This window comes from Dendrobates tinctorius, unplaced genomic scaffold (assembly GCF_039654945.1).
Source record: "Dendrobates tinctorius isolate UK_male_01 unplaced genomic scaffold, ASM3965494v1 ptg000029l, whole genome shotgun sequence".
Taxonomy (NCBI): domain Eukaryota; kingdom Metazoa; phylum Chordata; class Amphibia; order Anura; family Dendrobatidae; genus Dendrobates; species Dendrobates tinctorius.
The window spans coordinates 779,646-798,622 of record NW_027361697.1 but is presented as its reverse complement, the minus strand read 5'-3'; the positions used below and the strand labels follow the sequence as shown (position 1 = coordinate 798,622).

Below are 18,977 nucleotides of genomic sequence, written 5' to 3'. Positions count from 1 at the left end.
ACATAGCATAATAGCCGTTAAATCAATTGCCGGCTTCGGTAAAATCATTACTAAACCCAACATGAAATGACACATGGTTTACATACAGTAAACCATTTCATTTTATTTAGTTTTTTATATGTCTTTGACTAATAATTAGTTAGTTAGGTTAGTTAGTTAAGTTAGGTTAATTCATTGAAAAAAATTGTGTGGGCTCCCGCGGTATTTTCTCTGCCAGAGAGGGAAATCCAGTGAGTGAGGGCAGATATTAATAGCCTAGAGAGGGACAATTGTTTTTGCCTGCCCCGGCTAAAAAATCTGCCCCCAGCCACCTCAGAAAAGGCGCATCTATAAGATGCGGCTTTTCTGGCACTTAGCCTCTCTATTCACATTGCCTTTAGCAGTGGCTAATGGGTTAATAATAATGGGTTAATGTCACCTTGCTATTGAAAGGTGACATTAAGCCGTGTTAGTAATGGAGTGGTGTCAATAAGAATAGCATGATGAAATCAGCTGGCATGTGCCGTAAAAGTTGCGGGCTCATAGTCGGAGCCCGCAGCAAACAAGTGAAGGCGACAGTACCTATACGTCCAAGGTTGTAAAGGGGTCAATATCAGATTAGTGGTGGTCTGACACCAGCACAGATTAGACATTACTACTTGGACAGTGGCCAAAGGTGCACAGTGAATGTAGCCAAAATTCCACTGCTCACGTCACAATTCTTAGATACTGCAACTCAGCTTCTATTGAAGTAAATGGTAGCTGAGCAGCATTAACGAAGATAAGGCACTACACAGTGTACGGAGCTGTGGTGCTCCTGCTCTGTAAACTGTACAGAACCTGATAAAACCTGATCAGTGCGATTTCCAGGTTGGGACCCCCGTAATCTGATATTGATACCATATACTACAAACCTCTTTAGCATGAAACAGAATATATATCTACATATTTCATGTTGTGCAGAAAAATAGTGTTGCAGAACATGTGTAAGGAGATGGACATATTGCCGATGTTCCCCTTTGAAAGCACGTACAGTTGTAAATGTACCTTGATTTGTAATGTGTATTATGACATGCATTATTAGTGCCGGCGTTGTAGTTTGACCAACAGTAGGGAGAGTTAGGGTTAATAATTGGGACTAGTCAAGAGTGGGAGGATGTAAAGTGCAGGGACAGAGACAGTTTCCTGTCAGGAAGCCAGGCAGGGACTAGATTGCAGAAAGAACTGACCTTTATTCTGAGTACTCAGCATAGCTGCATGAGTTTGGTATCCCTGACATAAGTGAAGACCGATGCAGTGGATAGTGAGATACGGAGTGCAGACAAGGAAGAGTGACATAAAGACAGAGTTATGTACAGGAGACGAGTCCTGAGACAGGACGCCACGAGATTATAACTCAGGGAGGTAATAGGACAGGACAGAGAAGGTGAGATGAAAAGAATGTCAAGGGTGGAAGTTGCAAGGCTTCAGAAGCAGAGAAGATAACTACACGCCATAGTGGCAAACTAGTTCCTCTAAGAGAAAGAGAGGACACAGAACCCTGGGTGGAGAATAGGACTCTTACTAACAGCATTGTAGTATCATGCTGGGGTGTGGTGAAGGAAATGGGACGAGTTGAGCCAGAAACAAGTAATTTTGGAAGAAGTAAAGAGACTGTGTGTGTGACGATGCTCCAAACTGTGAAGGAAACATTTGTGAAGTTATGCACCCCGTTACCTATTGTAACTACTCCCCACCAAGTTGATGTTCAGTAAAAGACTTTATTTTTGGGTGGTGGTCACTGAACTGTTCAACATCCGGTCCTGGCCAGCCAAAGTAACCAGCATCATGCGGCCTGGAAGGGTGTAGAACCCCTCTAGACGAAGTCCACACAACCAGCCTTGATCCCCCACCTTCATGAAATGTGCCAGGGCATAAGAGATGAGATGAGTACCTTACCCACGGCTACCATCCCACGTGTAAACTAGTGTTTTAATAATCTTTTATTTTCAGACAAATGTTCATTGGAGCAATCAAAAAGACTAAGATAGGACAGTGACAACCATCTTTTATATGACTATGAACATAGTTGAGTTAAAAAAATGTTGGACGACAAAAAGAGATATAACAAAAAATAAACTAAGTAGGCATCAGGTTAAAAATAAAACAATATATATATATATATATATATATATATATATATATATATATATTTTTTTTTTTTTTAATAAACAAATCTACATGATTGGAATGCACTTCCCAGGTCAATACGATTAGTCCCCAATCCCCACAATTTTGAGCATGCCCTGAAAACGCATTTATTCAGACTGGCCTACCGCCTCAACACATTAACCTAATCTATCCTTGTGTGGCACAGCCAAAAGTTTTACCATAACCAGGTTCCCCGCATCATGTTCCCACATGCTTTATGCATCCATTAGCCCTCTGTGTCTGTACTGTTACACACTTAACACTATGGCTGGTCCATACAATCAGGGCAACTGTTACCACCCACCTTTCGTGTCTACCTCTTTCCTCATAGACTGTAAGCTTGCGAGCAGGGCCCTCATTCCTCTTGGTATTTGTTATAATCTATGTGATTATTGTTATGCTGTAATGTCTATTCTCTGTACAAATCCCCTCCGAAATGTAAAGTGCTGCGGAATATGTCGGCGCTATAGAAATAAAATGTATTATTATTATATAGATGCACTGTACAGGGCACATACAGTATCTGAGGGGCAAGCCATAAGTTTGGTCTACTTTGACGTCACCCGTGAGTAGAGATAAGAATAATTGATTTCCTGGGTCAGAGGTCCACAGCACATTAGGTCACCTCCTGGAGAAGCTGTGAAAAGAGATTTTATTGGCGTGTATACAAGTTGTTAATCGATGAAGTTAAATAATTCTTCATTCAAAATAGTTAAGAAGATATCAGTATTTTTAGGAGAAACAAGATGAATACAGCCTCATTAGATAACAGATGGTTACCTCTACTGATTTTACTGCAGTAATACTTGCACCTTATTATACGTGAATGTCAAGTTTACTTCTATTTAGTATATATGGATTTCATTTGACTATTTTTTGCTTTAATTGGCACGAAGGTCAGACCAGTGTCCCTGTGCTGCCTCATGGAAGGCACCTAGCAATTATAGAGTTGATTTCCTGCACTTCAGGTCACTAATCCTAATGAAACAAAAAAGGAGACAGATCTGCTGACGGCAAGAAATGATTAAGTCTCCAGTTCACAGTGTGGAATCTATTATTGACCTGACCAATTTTGTGGTTTTCCCCCAGTTGTATTGAAGACTATAAACTAGGCCCGGATGGGTTATCGTGTCATCTGGTCACAGAATCATGTCCCGGAGGAGCTCACTGCGGAGAAGGTCCAGAGATGGCAATGAACCAGACACTTTTTGGGGAGTTCTTTTATGGTTACAATAACCAGACCAAGGACATTTCACCAGGCCAATTGCTGAAAGGATCATTTAGGTGACTAATACTTATTTTATCATTCCTGATAGAGAATATCTGAACTTATACCTGCATATCTATTATAGGATGCAGTGCAACGTTATAAAAAATCAGGCAATTGTAGGCATGAGTGAGACTCTTGACTCTAAGGAAAGTTTTATAAGAACTGAAATGCCATCAATACAGTAACAACTACCAGAGGGATACTACCGAGGTGTCTGAATCCTCTTACATATAAATACAATAATTGTGTTACATGTTAACGGGAACCAGTCGAGTTTACATTGCTCCCCAAAAAGTCACTGCCACCATGTAGTCCTGTCCTAGTGTTTGCCTTATTAGTAGCTTAAGTTCAAACCATATGCCAAGAAGTCAAGCTTGCAGAATCCTATTTTCCTACCAATTGTGACTTGATTGACATCCCTTAGGACAGGGGACACCATCCTATGCCTCTTTGAAACTGTTTAAATGAGCCATTCCTGTTTAGCTACAGGGCATACACAGTAATTGGTTTATTTGCTCTGACCTTCATTGATGTCCTGCTTCAGGACACATGCTGGAGATGTCTCGGAATATAGACTAGGGATGTTGCACCCTTGCTGGATGGATATCAATCAAGCCAGATCAGCTAGGGTTAGTGCACACCTGGGCAAATTACAGCCTACTGGCCACATCTTGCCCTCTGGCTGTTCCATTCCGGCCCACAGACCATGACAGCCAAAGGGCTGAAACAGTGGCCCATGGGCCACATCATGCCCTACCCCGCCCGCCATCCACCACCACCACTCACTGTCACCATTCTCTGCATCCTCTAGATATAGACTGTGGTGAATACATTGGTGGAGGACAGCGGCGCTGGCTAAATCTTCCACTAATCAGAGTGTGAGACAGCAGTCACGATGATGTCATTTCATTGTGTCATCTGTGCACTGCGGAGAGTCAGTACATTGGAGACCATAGCAGATCACCGGCATAACGGGAGCAAGGTGAGTATGTGTTGTTTTTTTCATGTGTATTGGATACTTGTATTATATAGGGGGCTGTGTGGGACACATGCTGTATATGAGAGTCTATGTGGGGGCTCATTCTGTACATAGTGGGCTATGTGGGGCATATGCTGTATATAAAAGGCTACGTGGGGACTCATGCTGTACATAGAGGGCTACGATGGGCACATGCTGTATATAAGGGCTATGCGGTCACTGCTGAATATCAGAGGCTATGTGGGGCAAAAGCTGTATATAGGGGCAATGGGGTGCACATGCTGCATATTGGGGAATATGCTGGGCATATACTGTATATAAGAGGCTATGTGGGAGCTCATACTGTATATAGAAGGATACGTGAGGGCTCATACTGTATTTAGGAGACTATGTGGGGGCTCATACTGTATATAAGAGGCTATGTGGGGATCATACTGTATATAGGAGGCTATGTGGGGGCTCTTACAATATATAGGGGGCTGTGTGGAGGCTCATGCAGTATATAGGGGGCTGTGTGCGAGTTCATAAGGTGCATAAGAATATGTCAGTATACTTCATTCTGCTTAATGTTAAGTCATACAATTAATATAAAATAATTATTATTTATATTTTAATATTAACATTGAGCAGAATTAATTTTAGAATATTTGTTTGGCCCTCCACAATAGTCACAGTCTCTCATGTGGGTCCTTGGGAAAATTAATTGCCCACCCCTTGGCTTGAGCATGGCAAGCTTGATCTCTTGGCACAAGTTTCAACCTCCTTAAAGAGGACCTGTCACCAATATTGTTGATTCCCTAAGCATGCCATATTTTTTTACAATCCTCCACATAGTTCCAAAGATATGGGACTTTTTATTTAGTGCAATTTTTTTTTGTATTTTACCAAGGGGGTGTAGCTCACAGGATCCTCTGGGCCACGTCTTTGGGCTGCTCTGCCTTGTTACCCTATAAGCTACGCCCTACTTGGTGAAGAGCATAGAAGTTAGCAACCAAATAAAAAGGCTTATAGGTCTGGAACTGTGTAGTGGATGCAAAAACAAAATGGTATTCTCACGGGAGTATTTGGAATAAAATAAGAGCAAAAACTGGTCACTTTTGATCCAGGGTCAAGTCCTCTTTAACTTCTGACTGTTAGTTTTCAAAGCAATCCTCAAAAGAAATCTGATTTTCTGGATTTCTGTTATAGATTTTCTGAGAACCCAACGGGTAACTTGTTCAAAAGCAAATCCTTATCATACGAACGTGACCTAACTTAACCACTTGTCAACCAATATAGTATATTATGCTATTGCTCTTTAGCCATCATGAATCCTAACTCATATATTCTTGCTTCTAATGTAGACAGAATAATTTTGCCCGTGGACTAGAGCATCAGCTTCCAGATGGTCTTATTGTATCCACCATACCCTCCGAAACCCAATGCCATGAGGAAATATCGGAGCCAGTTCCTGACCCTGATTTTCTGACAGGTCAGTAAATACCATCATTTCACTGCTATCCTGCTTCATAAGAACAGATGATGAAGTATCTACACGATCTCCAGGTGCTCGGAATGTCAGGTTGTCTCCGGAATGTACGTGATTACTATAGTGAGGTGTATTTCTGTGCTTATTTTAACATTGTTAGCTAATGCAAGGGAGAGCATTGTTTATAGGTTGTGTTAAATCTATATTGTCACCCCTTAATGTGTTATCACATGACACTCTCATCCATTAATGCTATTTGTGTGCGCAAAGTCTGATAAGCTATTAAAAGGTGATAATATCAGATGATAACACATCCAGTAGAAATCGATGAAAAGTCACCCCAGGTAGTAATACATTAGACAGTTTGGTGAAAAAAAAGCATTACACATTCTTGAAATTCTGATGCCGCTTGTTTTGAGCCATGATGCAGACGGAAATCTAATGTTAGCTTATTTGTAAATGTAAGAAAATAAAATCCGATCAAAATGAAATCCTGAATTAAAAGTGACCACTAATAACAAGTATGTACTGTATGCCTATAGTTAGAGAAGGGTTGGACACTGGTAACAACCAGTCCAATCCACAGAGGCAAAGAAATCAAGCCAGAGTTGTCCATAAATTAAGTCTTGTGTAATAATGAGAAATGACGCAGGGAAAAAGTATTGAACACACTTAATGAAATGTAATTAATACTTTGTACAAAAACATTTCTTGGTTATTCAAGCTTCAAGAAGCCTCCTGTATGGAGAAACTAGTCGCATGCATTGCTCAGGTGTGATTTTGGCCCATTCTTCCATACAAACAATATTCAACTCCTGAAGGTTCCATGGCCTCTTTCTATGAACTTTGGGCTTTAGTTCCTTCGATACATTTTCTTTTGGATTCCAGTCCAGTGATTGGCTTGACCATTCCAGTAGCTCTGTTTTCTTTCTCTGAAACCAATTGAGAGTTTCCTTGTCTGTGTGTTTGAGATCATTGTCATCATCTTCATCATCCCGGTAGATGGCAGCAGAATATTATCAAGAATATCTCAGTACATTTGTCCATTCATGCTTCCTTCAATTATTTTAAGTTTGAAGGTGCCATATGCTGAAAAACAACCCCACACCATGATATTCCCACCTCCAAACTTCACTGTTAGTATGTTGTTTTGGGGGTGATATTTAGTGTCTTTTGGCATCCAAACATGGTGTGTACTATGGCTTTCAAATAGCTCAATGTTGGTCTCATCTGACCAGACTATATTCTCCCAGTATTTTACCCACTTGTCTAAATGTTATTCAGCAAACTTTAAACATGGTTGGACATGCTTTTTGTTCAGCAATCGAGTCTTGCGTGGTGAACATGCATACAAGCCATGGAGGTTAAGTGCATCACTTATAGTTTTCTTTTAAACTATTGTACATACTGATTCCTGGTCTTTCTGTAGCTCTCCACAAGTGGTCATTGGCTCTTGGTCAACTCTTCTGATAATTCTTTTCACTCCTCTGTCTAAAATCTTGAGGGGAGCACCTGGTCGTGGCGGGGTTATGGTGAATTTTTGTTGTTTCCACTTTAAGATTATGGTCCCAACAGTTCTCATTGGAACATTCAGTAGTTTAGAAATTCTTCTGTAGCCAATGCCATCAATATGTTTTGCAACAATAAGGTTGCAAAGGTCTTGAGACAGCTCACTGATTTTATCCATTATGAGTTGTTTCTTGTGTGGCACCTTGGCAATGAGACACCTTTAAATAGCTCACCAGATGAACCACCTAATATTATTTTTCACTTAGTGGCAGGATTGATTTCTAATTACTAACAGATTTCAGTTGGTGTCATGACTGCCCATGGTTTTTGCACCAATCTTTCTTCATGTGTTCAATCCTTTTTTTCCTGTGCAATTTCTCATTGTTTTCCATAACTTAATGCATGGACACATATGGTTTGATTTCTTTGCCTATGTGGATTGGATGGGTTGTTGTTACTGACATCTGGTGATTATTTCAGCTCAATAGCACAATAGAAAATTGGTGACGTGTTCAATGCTATCCATTAGATCCATACTGTCCATTAGGTTTATAACAAAATGTGATAAAAACAGACTAGCTGAATTCTTCTAAGCTCTATGTAGAAGCAGGAAGTATCTTTCCCCAGTATGAATTATTATTATAGCTACAATTCTACATCACTGCAAAGTCTATGGAAGTAGGAGAAGCGGAGCAGCTTGGTTAGGAGTTGAAGAGGAGGTAGTGATGGGCTGCCAGGGACTTTGCAATGAATTAGAATTGTACTTCTTATGATGACTCATGCAGGGAAAATAGCCTTCCTGTTTCTACATAGAGTTTAGAAAGATTCAGCTAGGTTGTTTTTAATCAGGTGATGTCATAGACCTAATGGAAAAAAGAAGGATTAACTGGGTTGAAGAGCAAAATGAGCAATTGTAAAGAGGTTATGCAGGCATACTTTTATTGGACATTTGGGCAAACTCCACTGCACAGTTGGTGGTACATTTGATGTTGAATGCATTGTGAGTATTGTGTACCACAGAGTAAGCAATGGCGTCTCTTTACCTTCAATGTAGAAGGGTACTACTAAACAACCCTTTAATCATGGACCCCTTTAAATTCACTCTGTATGTGTTAATGCCTATTTTTAATAATTATCTAGGGCAGAAGATTTCTCGTATTCACTATTCTTTTTGCTGTGGCTTACAGGTTTTACACCATTATTTTGATGAGACAGCCCCGAATCTTTGGTTGCAAACAGTTAAAGTCAAAATGTTTAGTCTCAGAATTTCACAGACAGACGATTCCAGTTGAAGTCATTACTAATCAGCACGGTGACATTATCGAACCATTACGCTTTTCTTAGACACCTTCTTATCCCACTCTAACATATGCTGCGTAGCCAGCGCTCCGATATTGTATGAACCCTGTCTAATTAGCAGCTTTCATAGATAAACGGGATCTGTCATTACTCTCCACTCACCTATTACCAGAGCTGTCTGCATTCTTCTTTTTAGCTCACGCTGTAACCTTATGCACACATACATTATCTTCCTTTTATGTAAATTGGTAACATGACTTAAACAGATGAGGTTGACCTTCTATTAATATGATAAAAGGATAGCAAAATTGTTTTGGCTTGGCAAGGTTTGCTGACTGTGCTTTACAATTAGTAGGTGTCATGCCCTTGCCAGACCTTACCCACACTTTGTCCAAAACCGTTCAGAACAGTCCTTCAAGATCCACTTTTAGAGTATAACTTTGTTTTTACACAAAGCCTTTAGAAAAGCATAGTCATGCTGCTCTTCACCGATTTCTACCAGCACGATATGTGCTAGAGGATCCTTCTCTTTGCTCTTGCACATGTCCATTGGCTTGTCTACCCTGAACTGAAAGCCTATGTTATGCCTGTATGCAGTTTGATACAGTTTGTAGAGAGACAAAGACGAGCCACAACTTTTAATGCTCCGTCTTTGTGTCTCTATTGCTAGAGATGGATTACACCTGACAACAGGCAGTGGATAGAAAGTTAGATAGAAGGAAGACACTTTGAAGTGTTTTTTCTGGGGTAAGAAAACATAATTTATAAATAAAATGAATTACAGATTGTCTATTTACCTCATTTACTATCAAATGAGATCAAGTTGGCCGCTTTAAGTGTCGATCAAAAAGTAGCGAAAAACCAACTTGTTTAATAGCAGAGAGAACCTCTGCGGCTATATTTTTTATAGTGTATCTAAGTTGTTTGCACAATGGCATCATCTGGTTATACAGAGCCTGATTAAACACAAGGAATTGGGCCAAGAATGGAGAGATAATGAATGTTTCTAAAAATTAAAACCATTCGTTCTGCTAACAGCTGTGTCCACAACACATCTACATACGCCATGTTCAGGCTGAACGGGCATCATGTTGGTTTCCATGAACAGAGGAAAATCATGGATGGTCAGGCACTTTCTTCGGGAGATCAGGCATGGTGAAATCCAGAATGGTTCTATAGATTAGATAATCCTGGAACCACCATTCATAGTAGATGAAGGATTTAGAAAATTTCCTCCCCCTCCCTGCACACTGAGCTCTGCACAGATCACAGAGCATGCCTAGAAAGTGTCACGGATGTGTCAGAGGCTGCAGACCCTTGAACTGCATCTGTCTGCAGGTCTCAGTGCTTTGCTTTGCAGACGAGTGGCCACCTCCCCTGGTGCTATTGGCCACATCTGCACCTGAGTGTTGATATACTTCCTCCTGGCTGCTGGCAAGCATGGGTGATATTTTCTATTTGCACTTCCCTCTTGAGGCTTGGAGCTGCAGCAGTAGTCTAGTGTCTTCTTTGGAGTTTGGAGGACATTGGTGTTTCTCTCTGAGTTTATTCAAGCTAAGTGTTTCCCTAGTTTTGTGTATCCTAGCTGTCTTTGTAGTGAGGATTGACTAGCGCTCATCCTGTCCTTCCTGGGGAAGAGCTTATCGCCAGGGTCACGTAGGGATTAGGTATCCTGCTTCGCGATAGGTGTGGAACTTATATAGGGACAATAGGGCAGACACTTCCCCCTCCCTAGTGTTTGGTTCCCTTTCCCTTATCCTTTCGCATTGCACTTAGCCTTTCCTACACATTGCGTGACAGAAAGATCCCATAAAAGTCAAGAAACATCTCTTGACATTAGTTTTCCTATGATTTATGTAGCTTCTTTAAAGTACTGTATTTCCCTAAGTGCTGTTAACAGAAAGCTTAGGCAAGATGGCCGCACCATCATTATGTGCAGAAAATAGATAATATTCCCGATCAGAAAATAAAAAGATGACATAGAATAATAGATTTAATTGGCAGATTTTAATAATTACAAGTAATATCGATGATACATTCCTTTGAGAAGACTAATATGTATGAAGCTGCCTTAGTTGGGTTTATTCTAATGCATTATTGGGATTAAGAATTAAGATTCTGGTTGTAGGACTATATGCATGTAAACCCTCTATAGTGTACATTTGTTTTCTTCCTAATTTCTAAATTTTAATCCATTTATCTTCCTGAACCATTTACCTTTCTTTGTCCAAGAGGCATTAAATTCTTCATAAATTACAGTGATTCAATGTAATCTCAACCTGGTAAAAATTTGACAGTAGAGACAAGTCAAAAACTTGGGCATATTCTAAATGGGTTGTTTAAAAAGAAGTCTCACATTTGGGACCTCAGTCTAGGGGAGTATTTCTACCAAGAGCATCTCTCTCTTTCTGTATTCTGATACATTCTTTCTTGGACCACCGTCCACCGATCAGTTTCATCAGGTAGTATGTAATTCTTCATTTCTCCTGTAGTTGCTCTTCAAGTATCGTGAATATTTACGGCCAGGTTTCCATACAGATGACTTTGGTGTCATGGTTTGAACAGGGTTCTTGCCCTGCACTCACAGGGTTAAGTGTTCGTAGCCTCTTTCTGGATCTGGGAGTGGTATTTATACTCACTCTTTACCAGGGTTCTCTGTCAGCTATAATGTCAGGAGCCCCCGCACTGCACTTGCTCACTGAGCCAGTGCGGGTGTCCTGAGTACAAAAACATACCTGTGGAGCAGGACAGCAGCGGTGATGATGCGTGCTTCAGAGTATCTGGACCTGAAGCACATGACTGCTGGGGGCGTGGCCTAAGCTCCACAGAGCTAGGAGCTGCAGGGAAACTCCTAGAAAGGTAACTACAGGACAATGTTACCAAGGGGCATAGACAGAGACAGAAACCAGATGAAGCCAGGGTCAAAGCATAAGATAGCAATACGGTACCAAAGGGTTAGACAGAATGGATAGTCAGGACGTAGCAATAGATCAGAAAACCAGAACGGGCAATAGACGGTACAATAGGGACAAACTGTAATGGAGTAACGATAGCCAAGCCAGGAGGTCAGAACCGGAGAAGACAATAGTACCAAAGCGAGAGACAGAAGTACAGAGTGAGGGAAAAGACTGGGTCATACACGGGAAGCAAACAAGCAACGCAGAATACACGCACACCAGGGGTCAGACACACCAGAACAGCAGTATAGCTGACAGAGAACCCTGGTAAAGAGTGAGTATAAATACCCCTCCCAGATCCAGAAAGAGGCCACGAACACTTAACCCTGTGAGTGCAGGGCAAGAACCATGTTCAAACCATGATATTTGGATTGCTTGGGTTTCCTGCACTGCGACCCCAAATGTTTAGCCTTTTTACATTAGATCTTATCTTACTTAAAAAAAGAGAAATTGACAGATGTAACATGCTTTTCTTGACTTTTCCTTATAATTAATGAGATACAAAGCTCAAAATTAGAGATAAGAGAATTAATCCATAACGAATCAAATTCTTTATGAATTTTCCAAATCTGGGACTCTGACATTTTTGGAATTTGATTTACATGAATCCAGTAATATAGTCATTTTGCTGGATTCTTGGATTCTTGTGATGGTCAGGAATGGTTTAAAATAAAAAAAAATTGTACTCATCTGTTCTAAGCCCTCATCTTACTCTATATGTCATCTCTGTTATCATCGCAGTTCTCTAATTCTCCACATCAGTCTGTTCAATTGTTCTGTTGATGAGGACCTCATGAACATGTGGGGGTGATGGACATCATTCATGTCAATGATATTCGTTGCCCCTTCACATGACTGCGGTCTCACATTGGAACAACCAAAAGAGACCCATGGACAAGGTAGCTATGGTGGAGATGGCATATGAAGTCAATTGAGGCTTATTATGGTTTGGGATTTAGAGAGCTCTTAGAACATTTATTTATTTAATGGCCTTTGGCTTCATCTCTAGCCATGGTGACTTGACGGATGAAATATCTGTACATGGATCGATCTTGTGCAAGTTGACATAGGTCCACCAGCGTCTACTCTGCTGTTATTATGATAGTGTCAAGCCTTTGTATTGCTGGTCTTCCTCTTTGCCTTGTTCTTTCTATTCTTCCGACCATGATGTCCTTCTCCGGTGATCGCTCTTTTCGTATGATGTGTTCAAAGTAGGCAAGTCTTAGATGGTTTTCTTTACTTTGAGTGACATATCTGACTTGATTTGTTCCAAAATTAATTTGTTTGTTCTTCTTGCCATCCATGATTTTGATATATCTTTCTACAGCACCACATTTCGAAAGAGTCGATTCTTCTTCTGTCTTGTTTCTTTATCGTCCAGGTTTCTCGGAGCATAATAAATGTTTTTTTATTATTTATCAGGACGCTTTTGATACAGATTCAATCATGAATCAAATTTGTTGACCGACCCAAATGTATCTTCCTAAAACAAATTTCTGGATATTCACTCATCTTTACTCCTAATATGTGTTATAGGTTTTTGCAAGTCTTCTATTCTAAGTGTGTAGGGGGTATAGATGTATGAAGGGTCTCTCTTTGCAGGTTATTACTATAGTCATTTCCTTACCTCCAAACAACACAACAGGAAAAAATTATATTGTCTTGTCTTTACCTAAATCGGATTATGTACCGTTCTAATCATAATTCTAGCACCATTTGACACATACTGGTTTTCAGATGGATTATGTGATATCACAACTTTGCAGAGTGGCTCATTTGATGATTTTGATCAATTAAGATCTAAATTAACGGATCCAAGTTCCTAATCTTATTTGTGCTCCGAGGGGTAATTTCACAGTTCTTTGCATTTATCCTCACAATGCTTGTCATAAAGTCTACAACAATCATCTCTTACTGGTCTTTGTACCTGACACCATATATCATGTAGTGCAGACATATGATTTGTGCAACCTGTGCAGCCGCACAGGGGCCCGAGAGGAAAGGGGGCCACTACAACCTCCAAACCTGGTGGAATTGTGCATTACGACGAGCTATTGGACTACGATTTGCCCATATATTGTTTTTGCACAGGAGCCTTTTTCTTTATCTTACAGTGATGTAGTGAATATGATTTATAGAACCTACCTTACAAACAAATTTATTTTTGATAGTTAAAGGTTCTTTCACAGAGCAATACCATTTATAAAAAAAATTGTATTAAAAAATTCTTGTCTGCACTACACGCCCGTTAGCACTGCTTAATTTTGGTGCCTAAGTAAGCATATTCTCACCATAAAACCTCTGTAACACAGCATACAATGAAGTATATGACAATGTTTTCGCATATTCAACCTTTGCATGCCTCCACTGGTAAATAACACAAAGGTATATGTGGGGTCCTGTTGTGTTTTAACCTTGAAGCTTCAGGTTGCATCTCGCTGCCATTTATCATCAACACTGAATGGCCTCAATAATAAAGACTCCCGTGTTGTAATGTACTGGACCTTTTTTGTCCTTCATGACAGCAGCAATTTATAGTGGCAGAAATTCCAGTAGGTGTTGAAATCGTTTTGCAGGACTACTGGAAAATGCAGATAGGACAACTTCTTGCAGTTGCTGCAAAATAGATGGAGATACTAGCATGCTCTAGACAATCTGTTCTACCTTGTCCCAAAAGAGACTTGTCCTTGACCCAATAAAGGCTTTTTAGGGATATAGACACCAGGAACGCATTGAAAACTCATTTTCATGTTCTTGGACCAAATCTCTAATTTTACGATCCTAGTGTCATGGTGCTTTGTCCTGCTGACAGTGTCCTTTAGCTACAGGGTAAACAGGTGCCACGAAGGCATGAACTTGGACAACTCAATATTTAGGTAAATCTTAGGGTCCAAGTGTCCATCCACAGGTATCAGAAGACCCTCATTGTGCCAATAACCCAATACCTACACCATTATTTCACTTCATTCGACCTGAGCTGTTGACACCCGACCGGAAGGGCTCATTACCGAACAGGCAATGCTTTTCCGATTTTTACATTCTTTAGCCCACTGGTATATCTCCTTTCTGTTTCAATTAGATAACAATGATTCTAGAACTGGTCATCTGCTGTTATAGCCCATCCATGGACCAAACTCTGACTTGGATCACTAGCACTGTATTCGGATTCAATTTTCTTGACTGTGCACTTTATGTTCACACAATCACCTTTTATTGGATGTTTTCGTCAATTGCGCAAATAATTTATATATTTTACTCGCATACTTAACGCCATTAAATTCCACAGCGCTTTACTGACATCGTCATCACTGTCCCGATTGGGCTTCACAATCTAAACTCTATCTGTATATAGTAAACTTGGGGAGAACATACAAACTCCTTGCAGGTGTTGTCCTTGGTTGTAGTTTAACCCAGGACCCCAGCGCTTTAAAGCAACAGTGCTAACCACTGAGCTCCATTCTGGGTATACCTTCAACACTGTTACATGAGAAAACCCTACAAGTATATCTGGTTCTACCCCAGCTACTAAATAAGGCTATATTCATTATTGAAATATTAAAGAAATTCACTAAAACCAACATTTCATATAAACATTTTACAGCAAGATTAGAAGTAAAATGCACCAAATTTATAAAGAGATGCATAGCTGATAATTTATTTGTCGCAACTTATGCTATTCATGCAACCAGGAATTAAAATGTTCACTTGCGGTGAGCAGAAATAGATTTGCGCTCTAATTTCTGCCGATTATAGTATATCTGTCTTACCTATTGTGGCCTGATATAGTACCACCTGCAAGTTTTTACTTCTCTCACTACATGGGGAAAAGCAAAGTTTATCCCAAGCATGTTGTGTGCCAGAATATGAGCTCTATGCTACAAAACTAGCCTACATTATTTTATTAGAATCCTTCTATGATTATTACATTTCTACATCCTCTAATTCAATCATTATTAAAAAGTCAGATTTGAGATGGAAAATACCAGTCAGCGAAGATCAAATTCTTTCTTTGGGCCAAAATTAGAAATATACAGTATCTGGCCATAATATAAAGAAGTTGAGGCTCCTGAACTGCAATGCAACATCTGTCACAGGACTCCTTACTACAGTAAAGCAAGAAGATTCATAGGACCCTTGTCCAGTGGTCATGTCTGCATTCCAAGGCTGCCGGGCCACAACCCTACGAACCTCCTCCTACTCTTCTGATTAGTCGTGCCGGCTTGACGTAATGATTGCGACGCAGCAATGACATCAAGCTATGACTACTAATCAGAAGCAGCACCAGCAGGTAGGATACCAGTAGGTAAGGTTTAGCTCAGACGTTTCGTACAACAGCCATGAGCTATCAATGAATCTTTATGCTCCAATCTACTTTCCACCCACCCACCATTTACCATTTATAATACTGGTATGTTATTGTGTGGCAGAAGGACCCTCTTAGGCTCTATGGTCAGATGTGCCTGGAGTTATACTTCTGGCACACAAAATGCTATGCTATGAATAATAAATGCGATGCTATGAATAAGAACTGAACTGTGCGAAACGCGTAAGGTCCATCCCCAATATTTTTTGCACTATTTTTCATGAATGTTTTTAATCTTTAATTTTAACATGGAATAATAAAGGAGTTTGATTTTAATCATTACCTCTGGAAATTATTCTGAATACTGGATACACCCAACATTTGCATCTTGCTGACACAGTTTCCATCCCTGCACTGTCCTAGTATTGTTACTTCTTCAGGAGCATCCCAGATCTCTGTAGTTCTCCTAACGAAGAAGCAAGAATAATTTGAAATGCGTAGAGAATAAACTGCCATGATACCCTCTCTTGATTGGATTCCTTATTGGAAATAACATCGGCAGCAAAGCTTACCCACAATTTCAGAATTTTTCATTACTTTGTTGATTTTGCCAATCTCTGGAGACTGGGACTGCAGCAGCTGAGATCCATAGTTGACGTTTTTTAGTGTTGGGTTTTACACATCCATACCAGGTGAGCTTGTACAGACTCTTCCCTAAAGGCTATTTGGATAACATGCTGTTGTGCTTTTCCCCTAGATATTTCCTAACTGTGAAATAGTAAGTAAAAATATGAGAATCGATTTGTATGGAAACAAATTTCTTACAAATATCCTAGGAAGATTCAGATTCTCCAAAATCCACATTTTTGGAAATTCGATTTTGCAAAAATCCAGCACAATTGTAATTTGTGACCAGTTGCCTGTTATTTGCTGGATTCTTTTGATGTCTGAGAGGCAACTAATTTAAAGAAAATTTGTACTCCTCTTTCATCACTTGGTCCCATGCCACCTCCCATCGCCTCCGCTGCTATCGCAGCTCCACAGTCTTCTGTTCTACCATCACTTGACCGAGACCAATCTGAGGGGTGCGACTGACCCAGTGTGATGAAGTGAGCACATTAGGATGTGTGTTGCCTCCACATGAGGTTGAGGTATAAGGCCTGTGGTTGGGCGCACATGATCACGTTGGGTAAAGGTGTTGACTCCTATCCCAATCGGGAGAGTTTCAAAACAGATTAACTTTATTTGGTCTGAATCGAATCTGATGGACGAATTCAAGCAAATCTGCCCAAAATAAATTTTGAGAAATTTGCTGATCTCTAATAGTAAAATTTTGGGGTTAACTACAAACTTTACCTTTTTAGGTTTTAATCTAAGTAAGGCTTCTTTTCACAAGCGGAATGTTTGAAGTTCTTCCCTTTCATGTATCACATCTGTGGTAGAAATTCAAGAATGACATTTTTCTGTTTCATTATGGAATCAGAAAAACAGAATTTATGCAGCAGGCTGATCTGTCACATAATGGACCAAAAAAGTGGCTGTCATGATATCTGTTAATGGGTGTGTTAAATAAAACATAGTGCCAAATATTGTATTTTTTCATGTTGGATTTTTCAATGTGTATGTGGGACTCAAACTATATAAACCTCCGATCTGCTGGTGACGGGTGAGGCCACTCCATAAAATGTTTGTTCCTTTAAACTCAGCCCTTTTCATTCTCGCTGCATCAGTCTGTCAGTCGCAACACATATGATGCTGATAAATTCAGATTAAGCTCTATGAAAACCACAACTTTCCCGAGCCGGTATATAAATATTATCGGAGCCTTCATCCATCACGTCTCTGGATTTCAGACAGTTCATTTTGTTGCAGTCATTTTTATGTACAGTGACTTGCAATTTCTAAATTAAGCATTGTTTCATCTCCTGTTATTTGATAGAGCACGTTATCCCTGTCCTCATGTCAAGGTACCTGATTTATTTGCTTATCTCCATGATCCAGGAGCTGTCAGTGGACTGGCATACTTCCATTGTCATGCATAAAGTGTGCGGCATAAAAATACTATTCTTCCAAATGCATCTTTGACAGCTGATAGATATCCATCTTTCTAGCTCAGTCCTTCTGACACTCAAGTCACACAATTAGAAAATTCTATGTATTTATCTCACAGGTATCTATATGACTATACATAAAAACCTGACCAGCACCTCCTAAGTGTGAATAGGTGCAAGCTACAGTAACTGAAAAACATGTATAAAAATGTATTTTTTTGTATAGCTAATTTGGAGGGTGTGATTCCCTCTGCATATACAGTAGAATATAGAAGGGTTAGGACAGGACCCGTCAGAGAAGTGTCACCTTGCCATGGTTGACGGGCACACATGAATTGGCCAATTTATGCGCTAAGAACATTCACTTTTTTGTGAGTACATCTTGCTGAGGGACATAGCATTTGGAAGTAGTTATTTCCGTTGACACTAGATGTCTTGGCATTCATAGGGTGCTGCTGTGGCTTTTTATTACATGTTTTGCAGTCACTGCAGCTTGCACCTATTCACACTTAGGATGTGCTGGTCAGGTTTTTTGTATAGCTAGTTTGGAGGGTGTGACTCCCTCTGCTCTGACACTTGCACTCCTCCCATTAACCTGCAGGTGTTCTCAACCAATTCTACTTGCCCATTCAAATTGTAGGCTTGCAGCCCAAGAGAGACATGTTTGTCCATTATTGTAGGTTTTTTAACCCGAAAGTGGCATATACAGTAAAATATAGAAGGGTTAGGACAAGACCCATCAGAGAAGTGTCACCTTGCTGTTGTTGACAGACACACATGAATTGGCCAAATTATGCGCTAAGAACCTTTGATTTTTTTGTAAGTATATCTTGCTGAGGGACATAGCATTTGGAAGTAGTTATTTCCATTGACATTATATGTCTTGGCATTCATAGGGTGCTGCTGTGCCTTTTTTATACATATCTATTTTACTAGCTATTAACAAATTATTTGTCTATATATATATATATA

At 40.0% G+C, this 18,977-nt stretch overlaps 1 protein-coding gene across 5 annotated transcripts in view; it reads left to right on the top strand.

Annotated features, from left to right (window-relative positions):
• Positions 1–18,977, top strand: part of ASTN1 (astrotactin 1) — a 577,374-nt gene that overhangs the window by 475,688 nt on the left and 82,709 nt on the right. For all 5 annotated transcript variants that reach the window (XM_073571288.1, XM_073571291.1, XM_073571289.1 and 2 more), the window contains 2 exons: positions 3,259–3,453; positions 5,762–5,889. In XM_073571288.1, the coding sequence (XP_073427389.1) occupies positions 3,259–3,453; positions 5,762–5,889 (323 nt within the window). The remainder of the gene's footprint in view (positions 1–3,258; positions 3,454–5,761; positions 5,890–18,977) is intronic.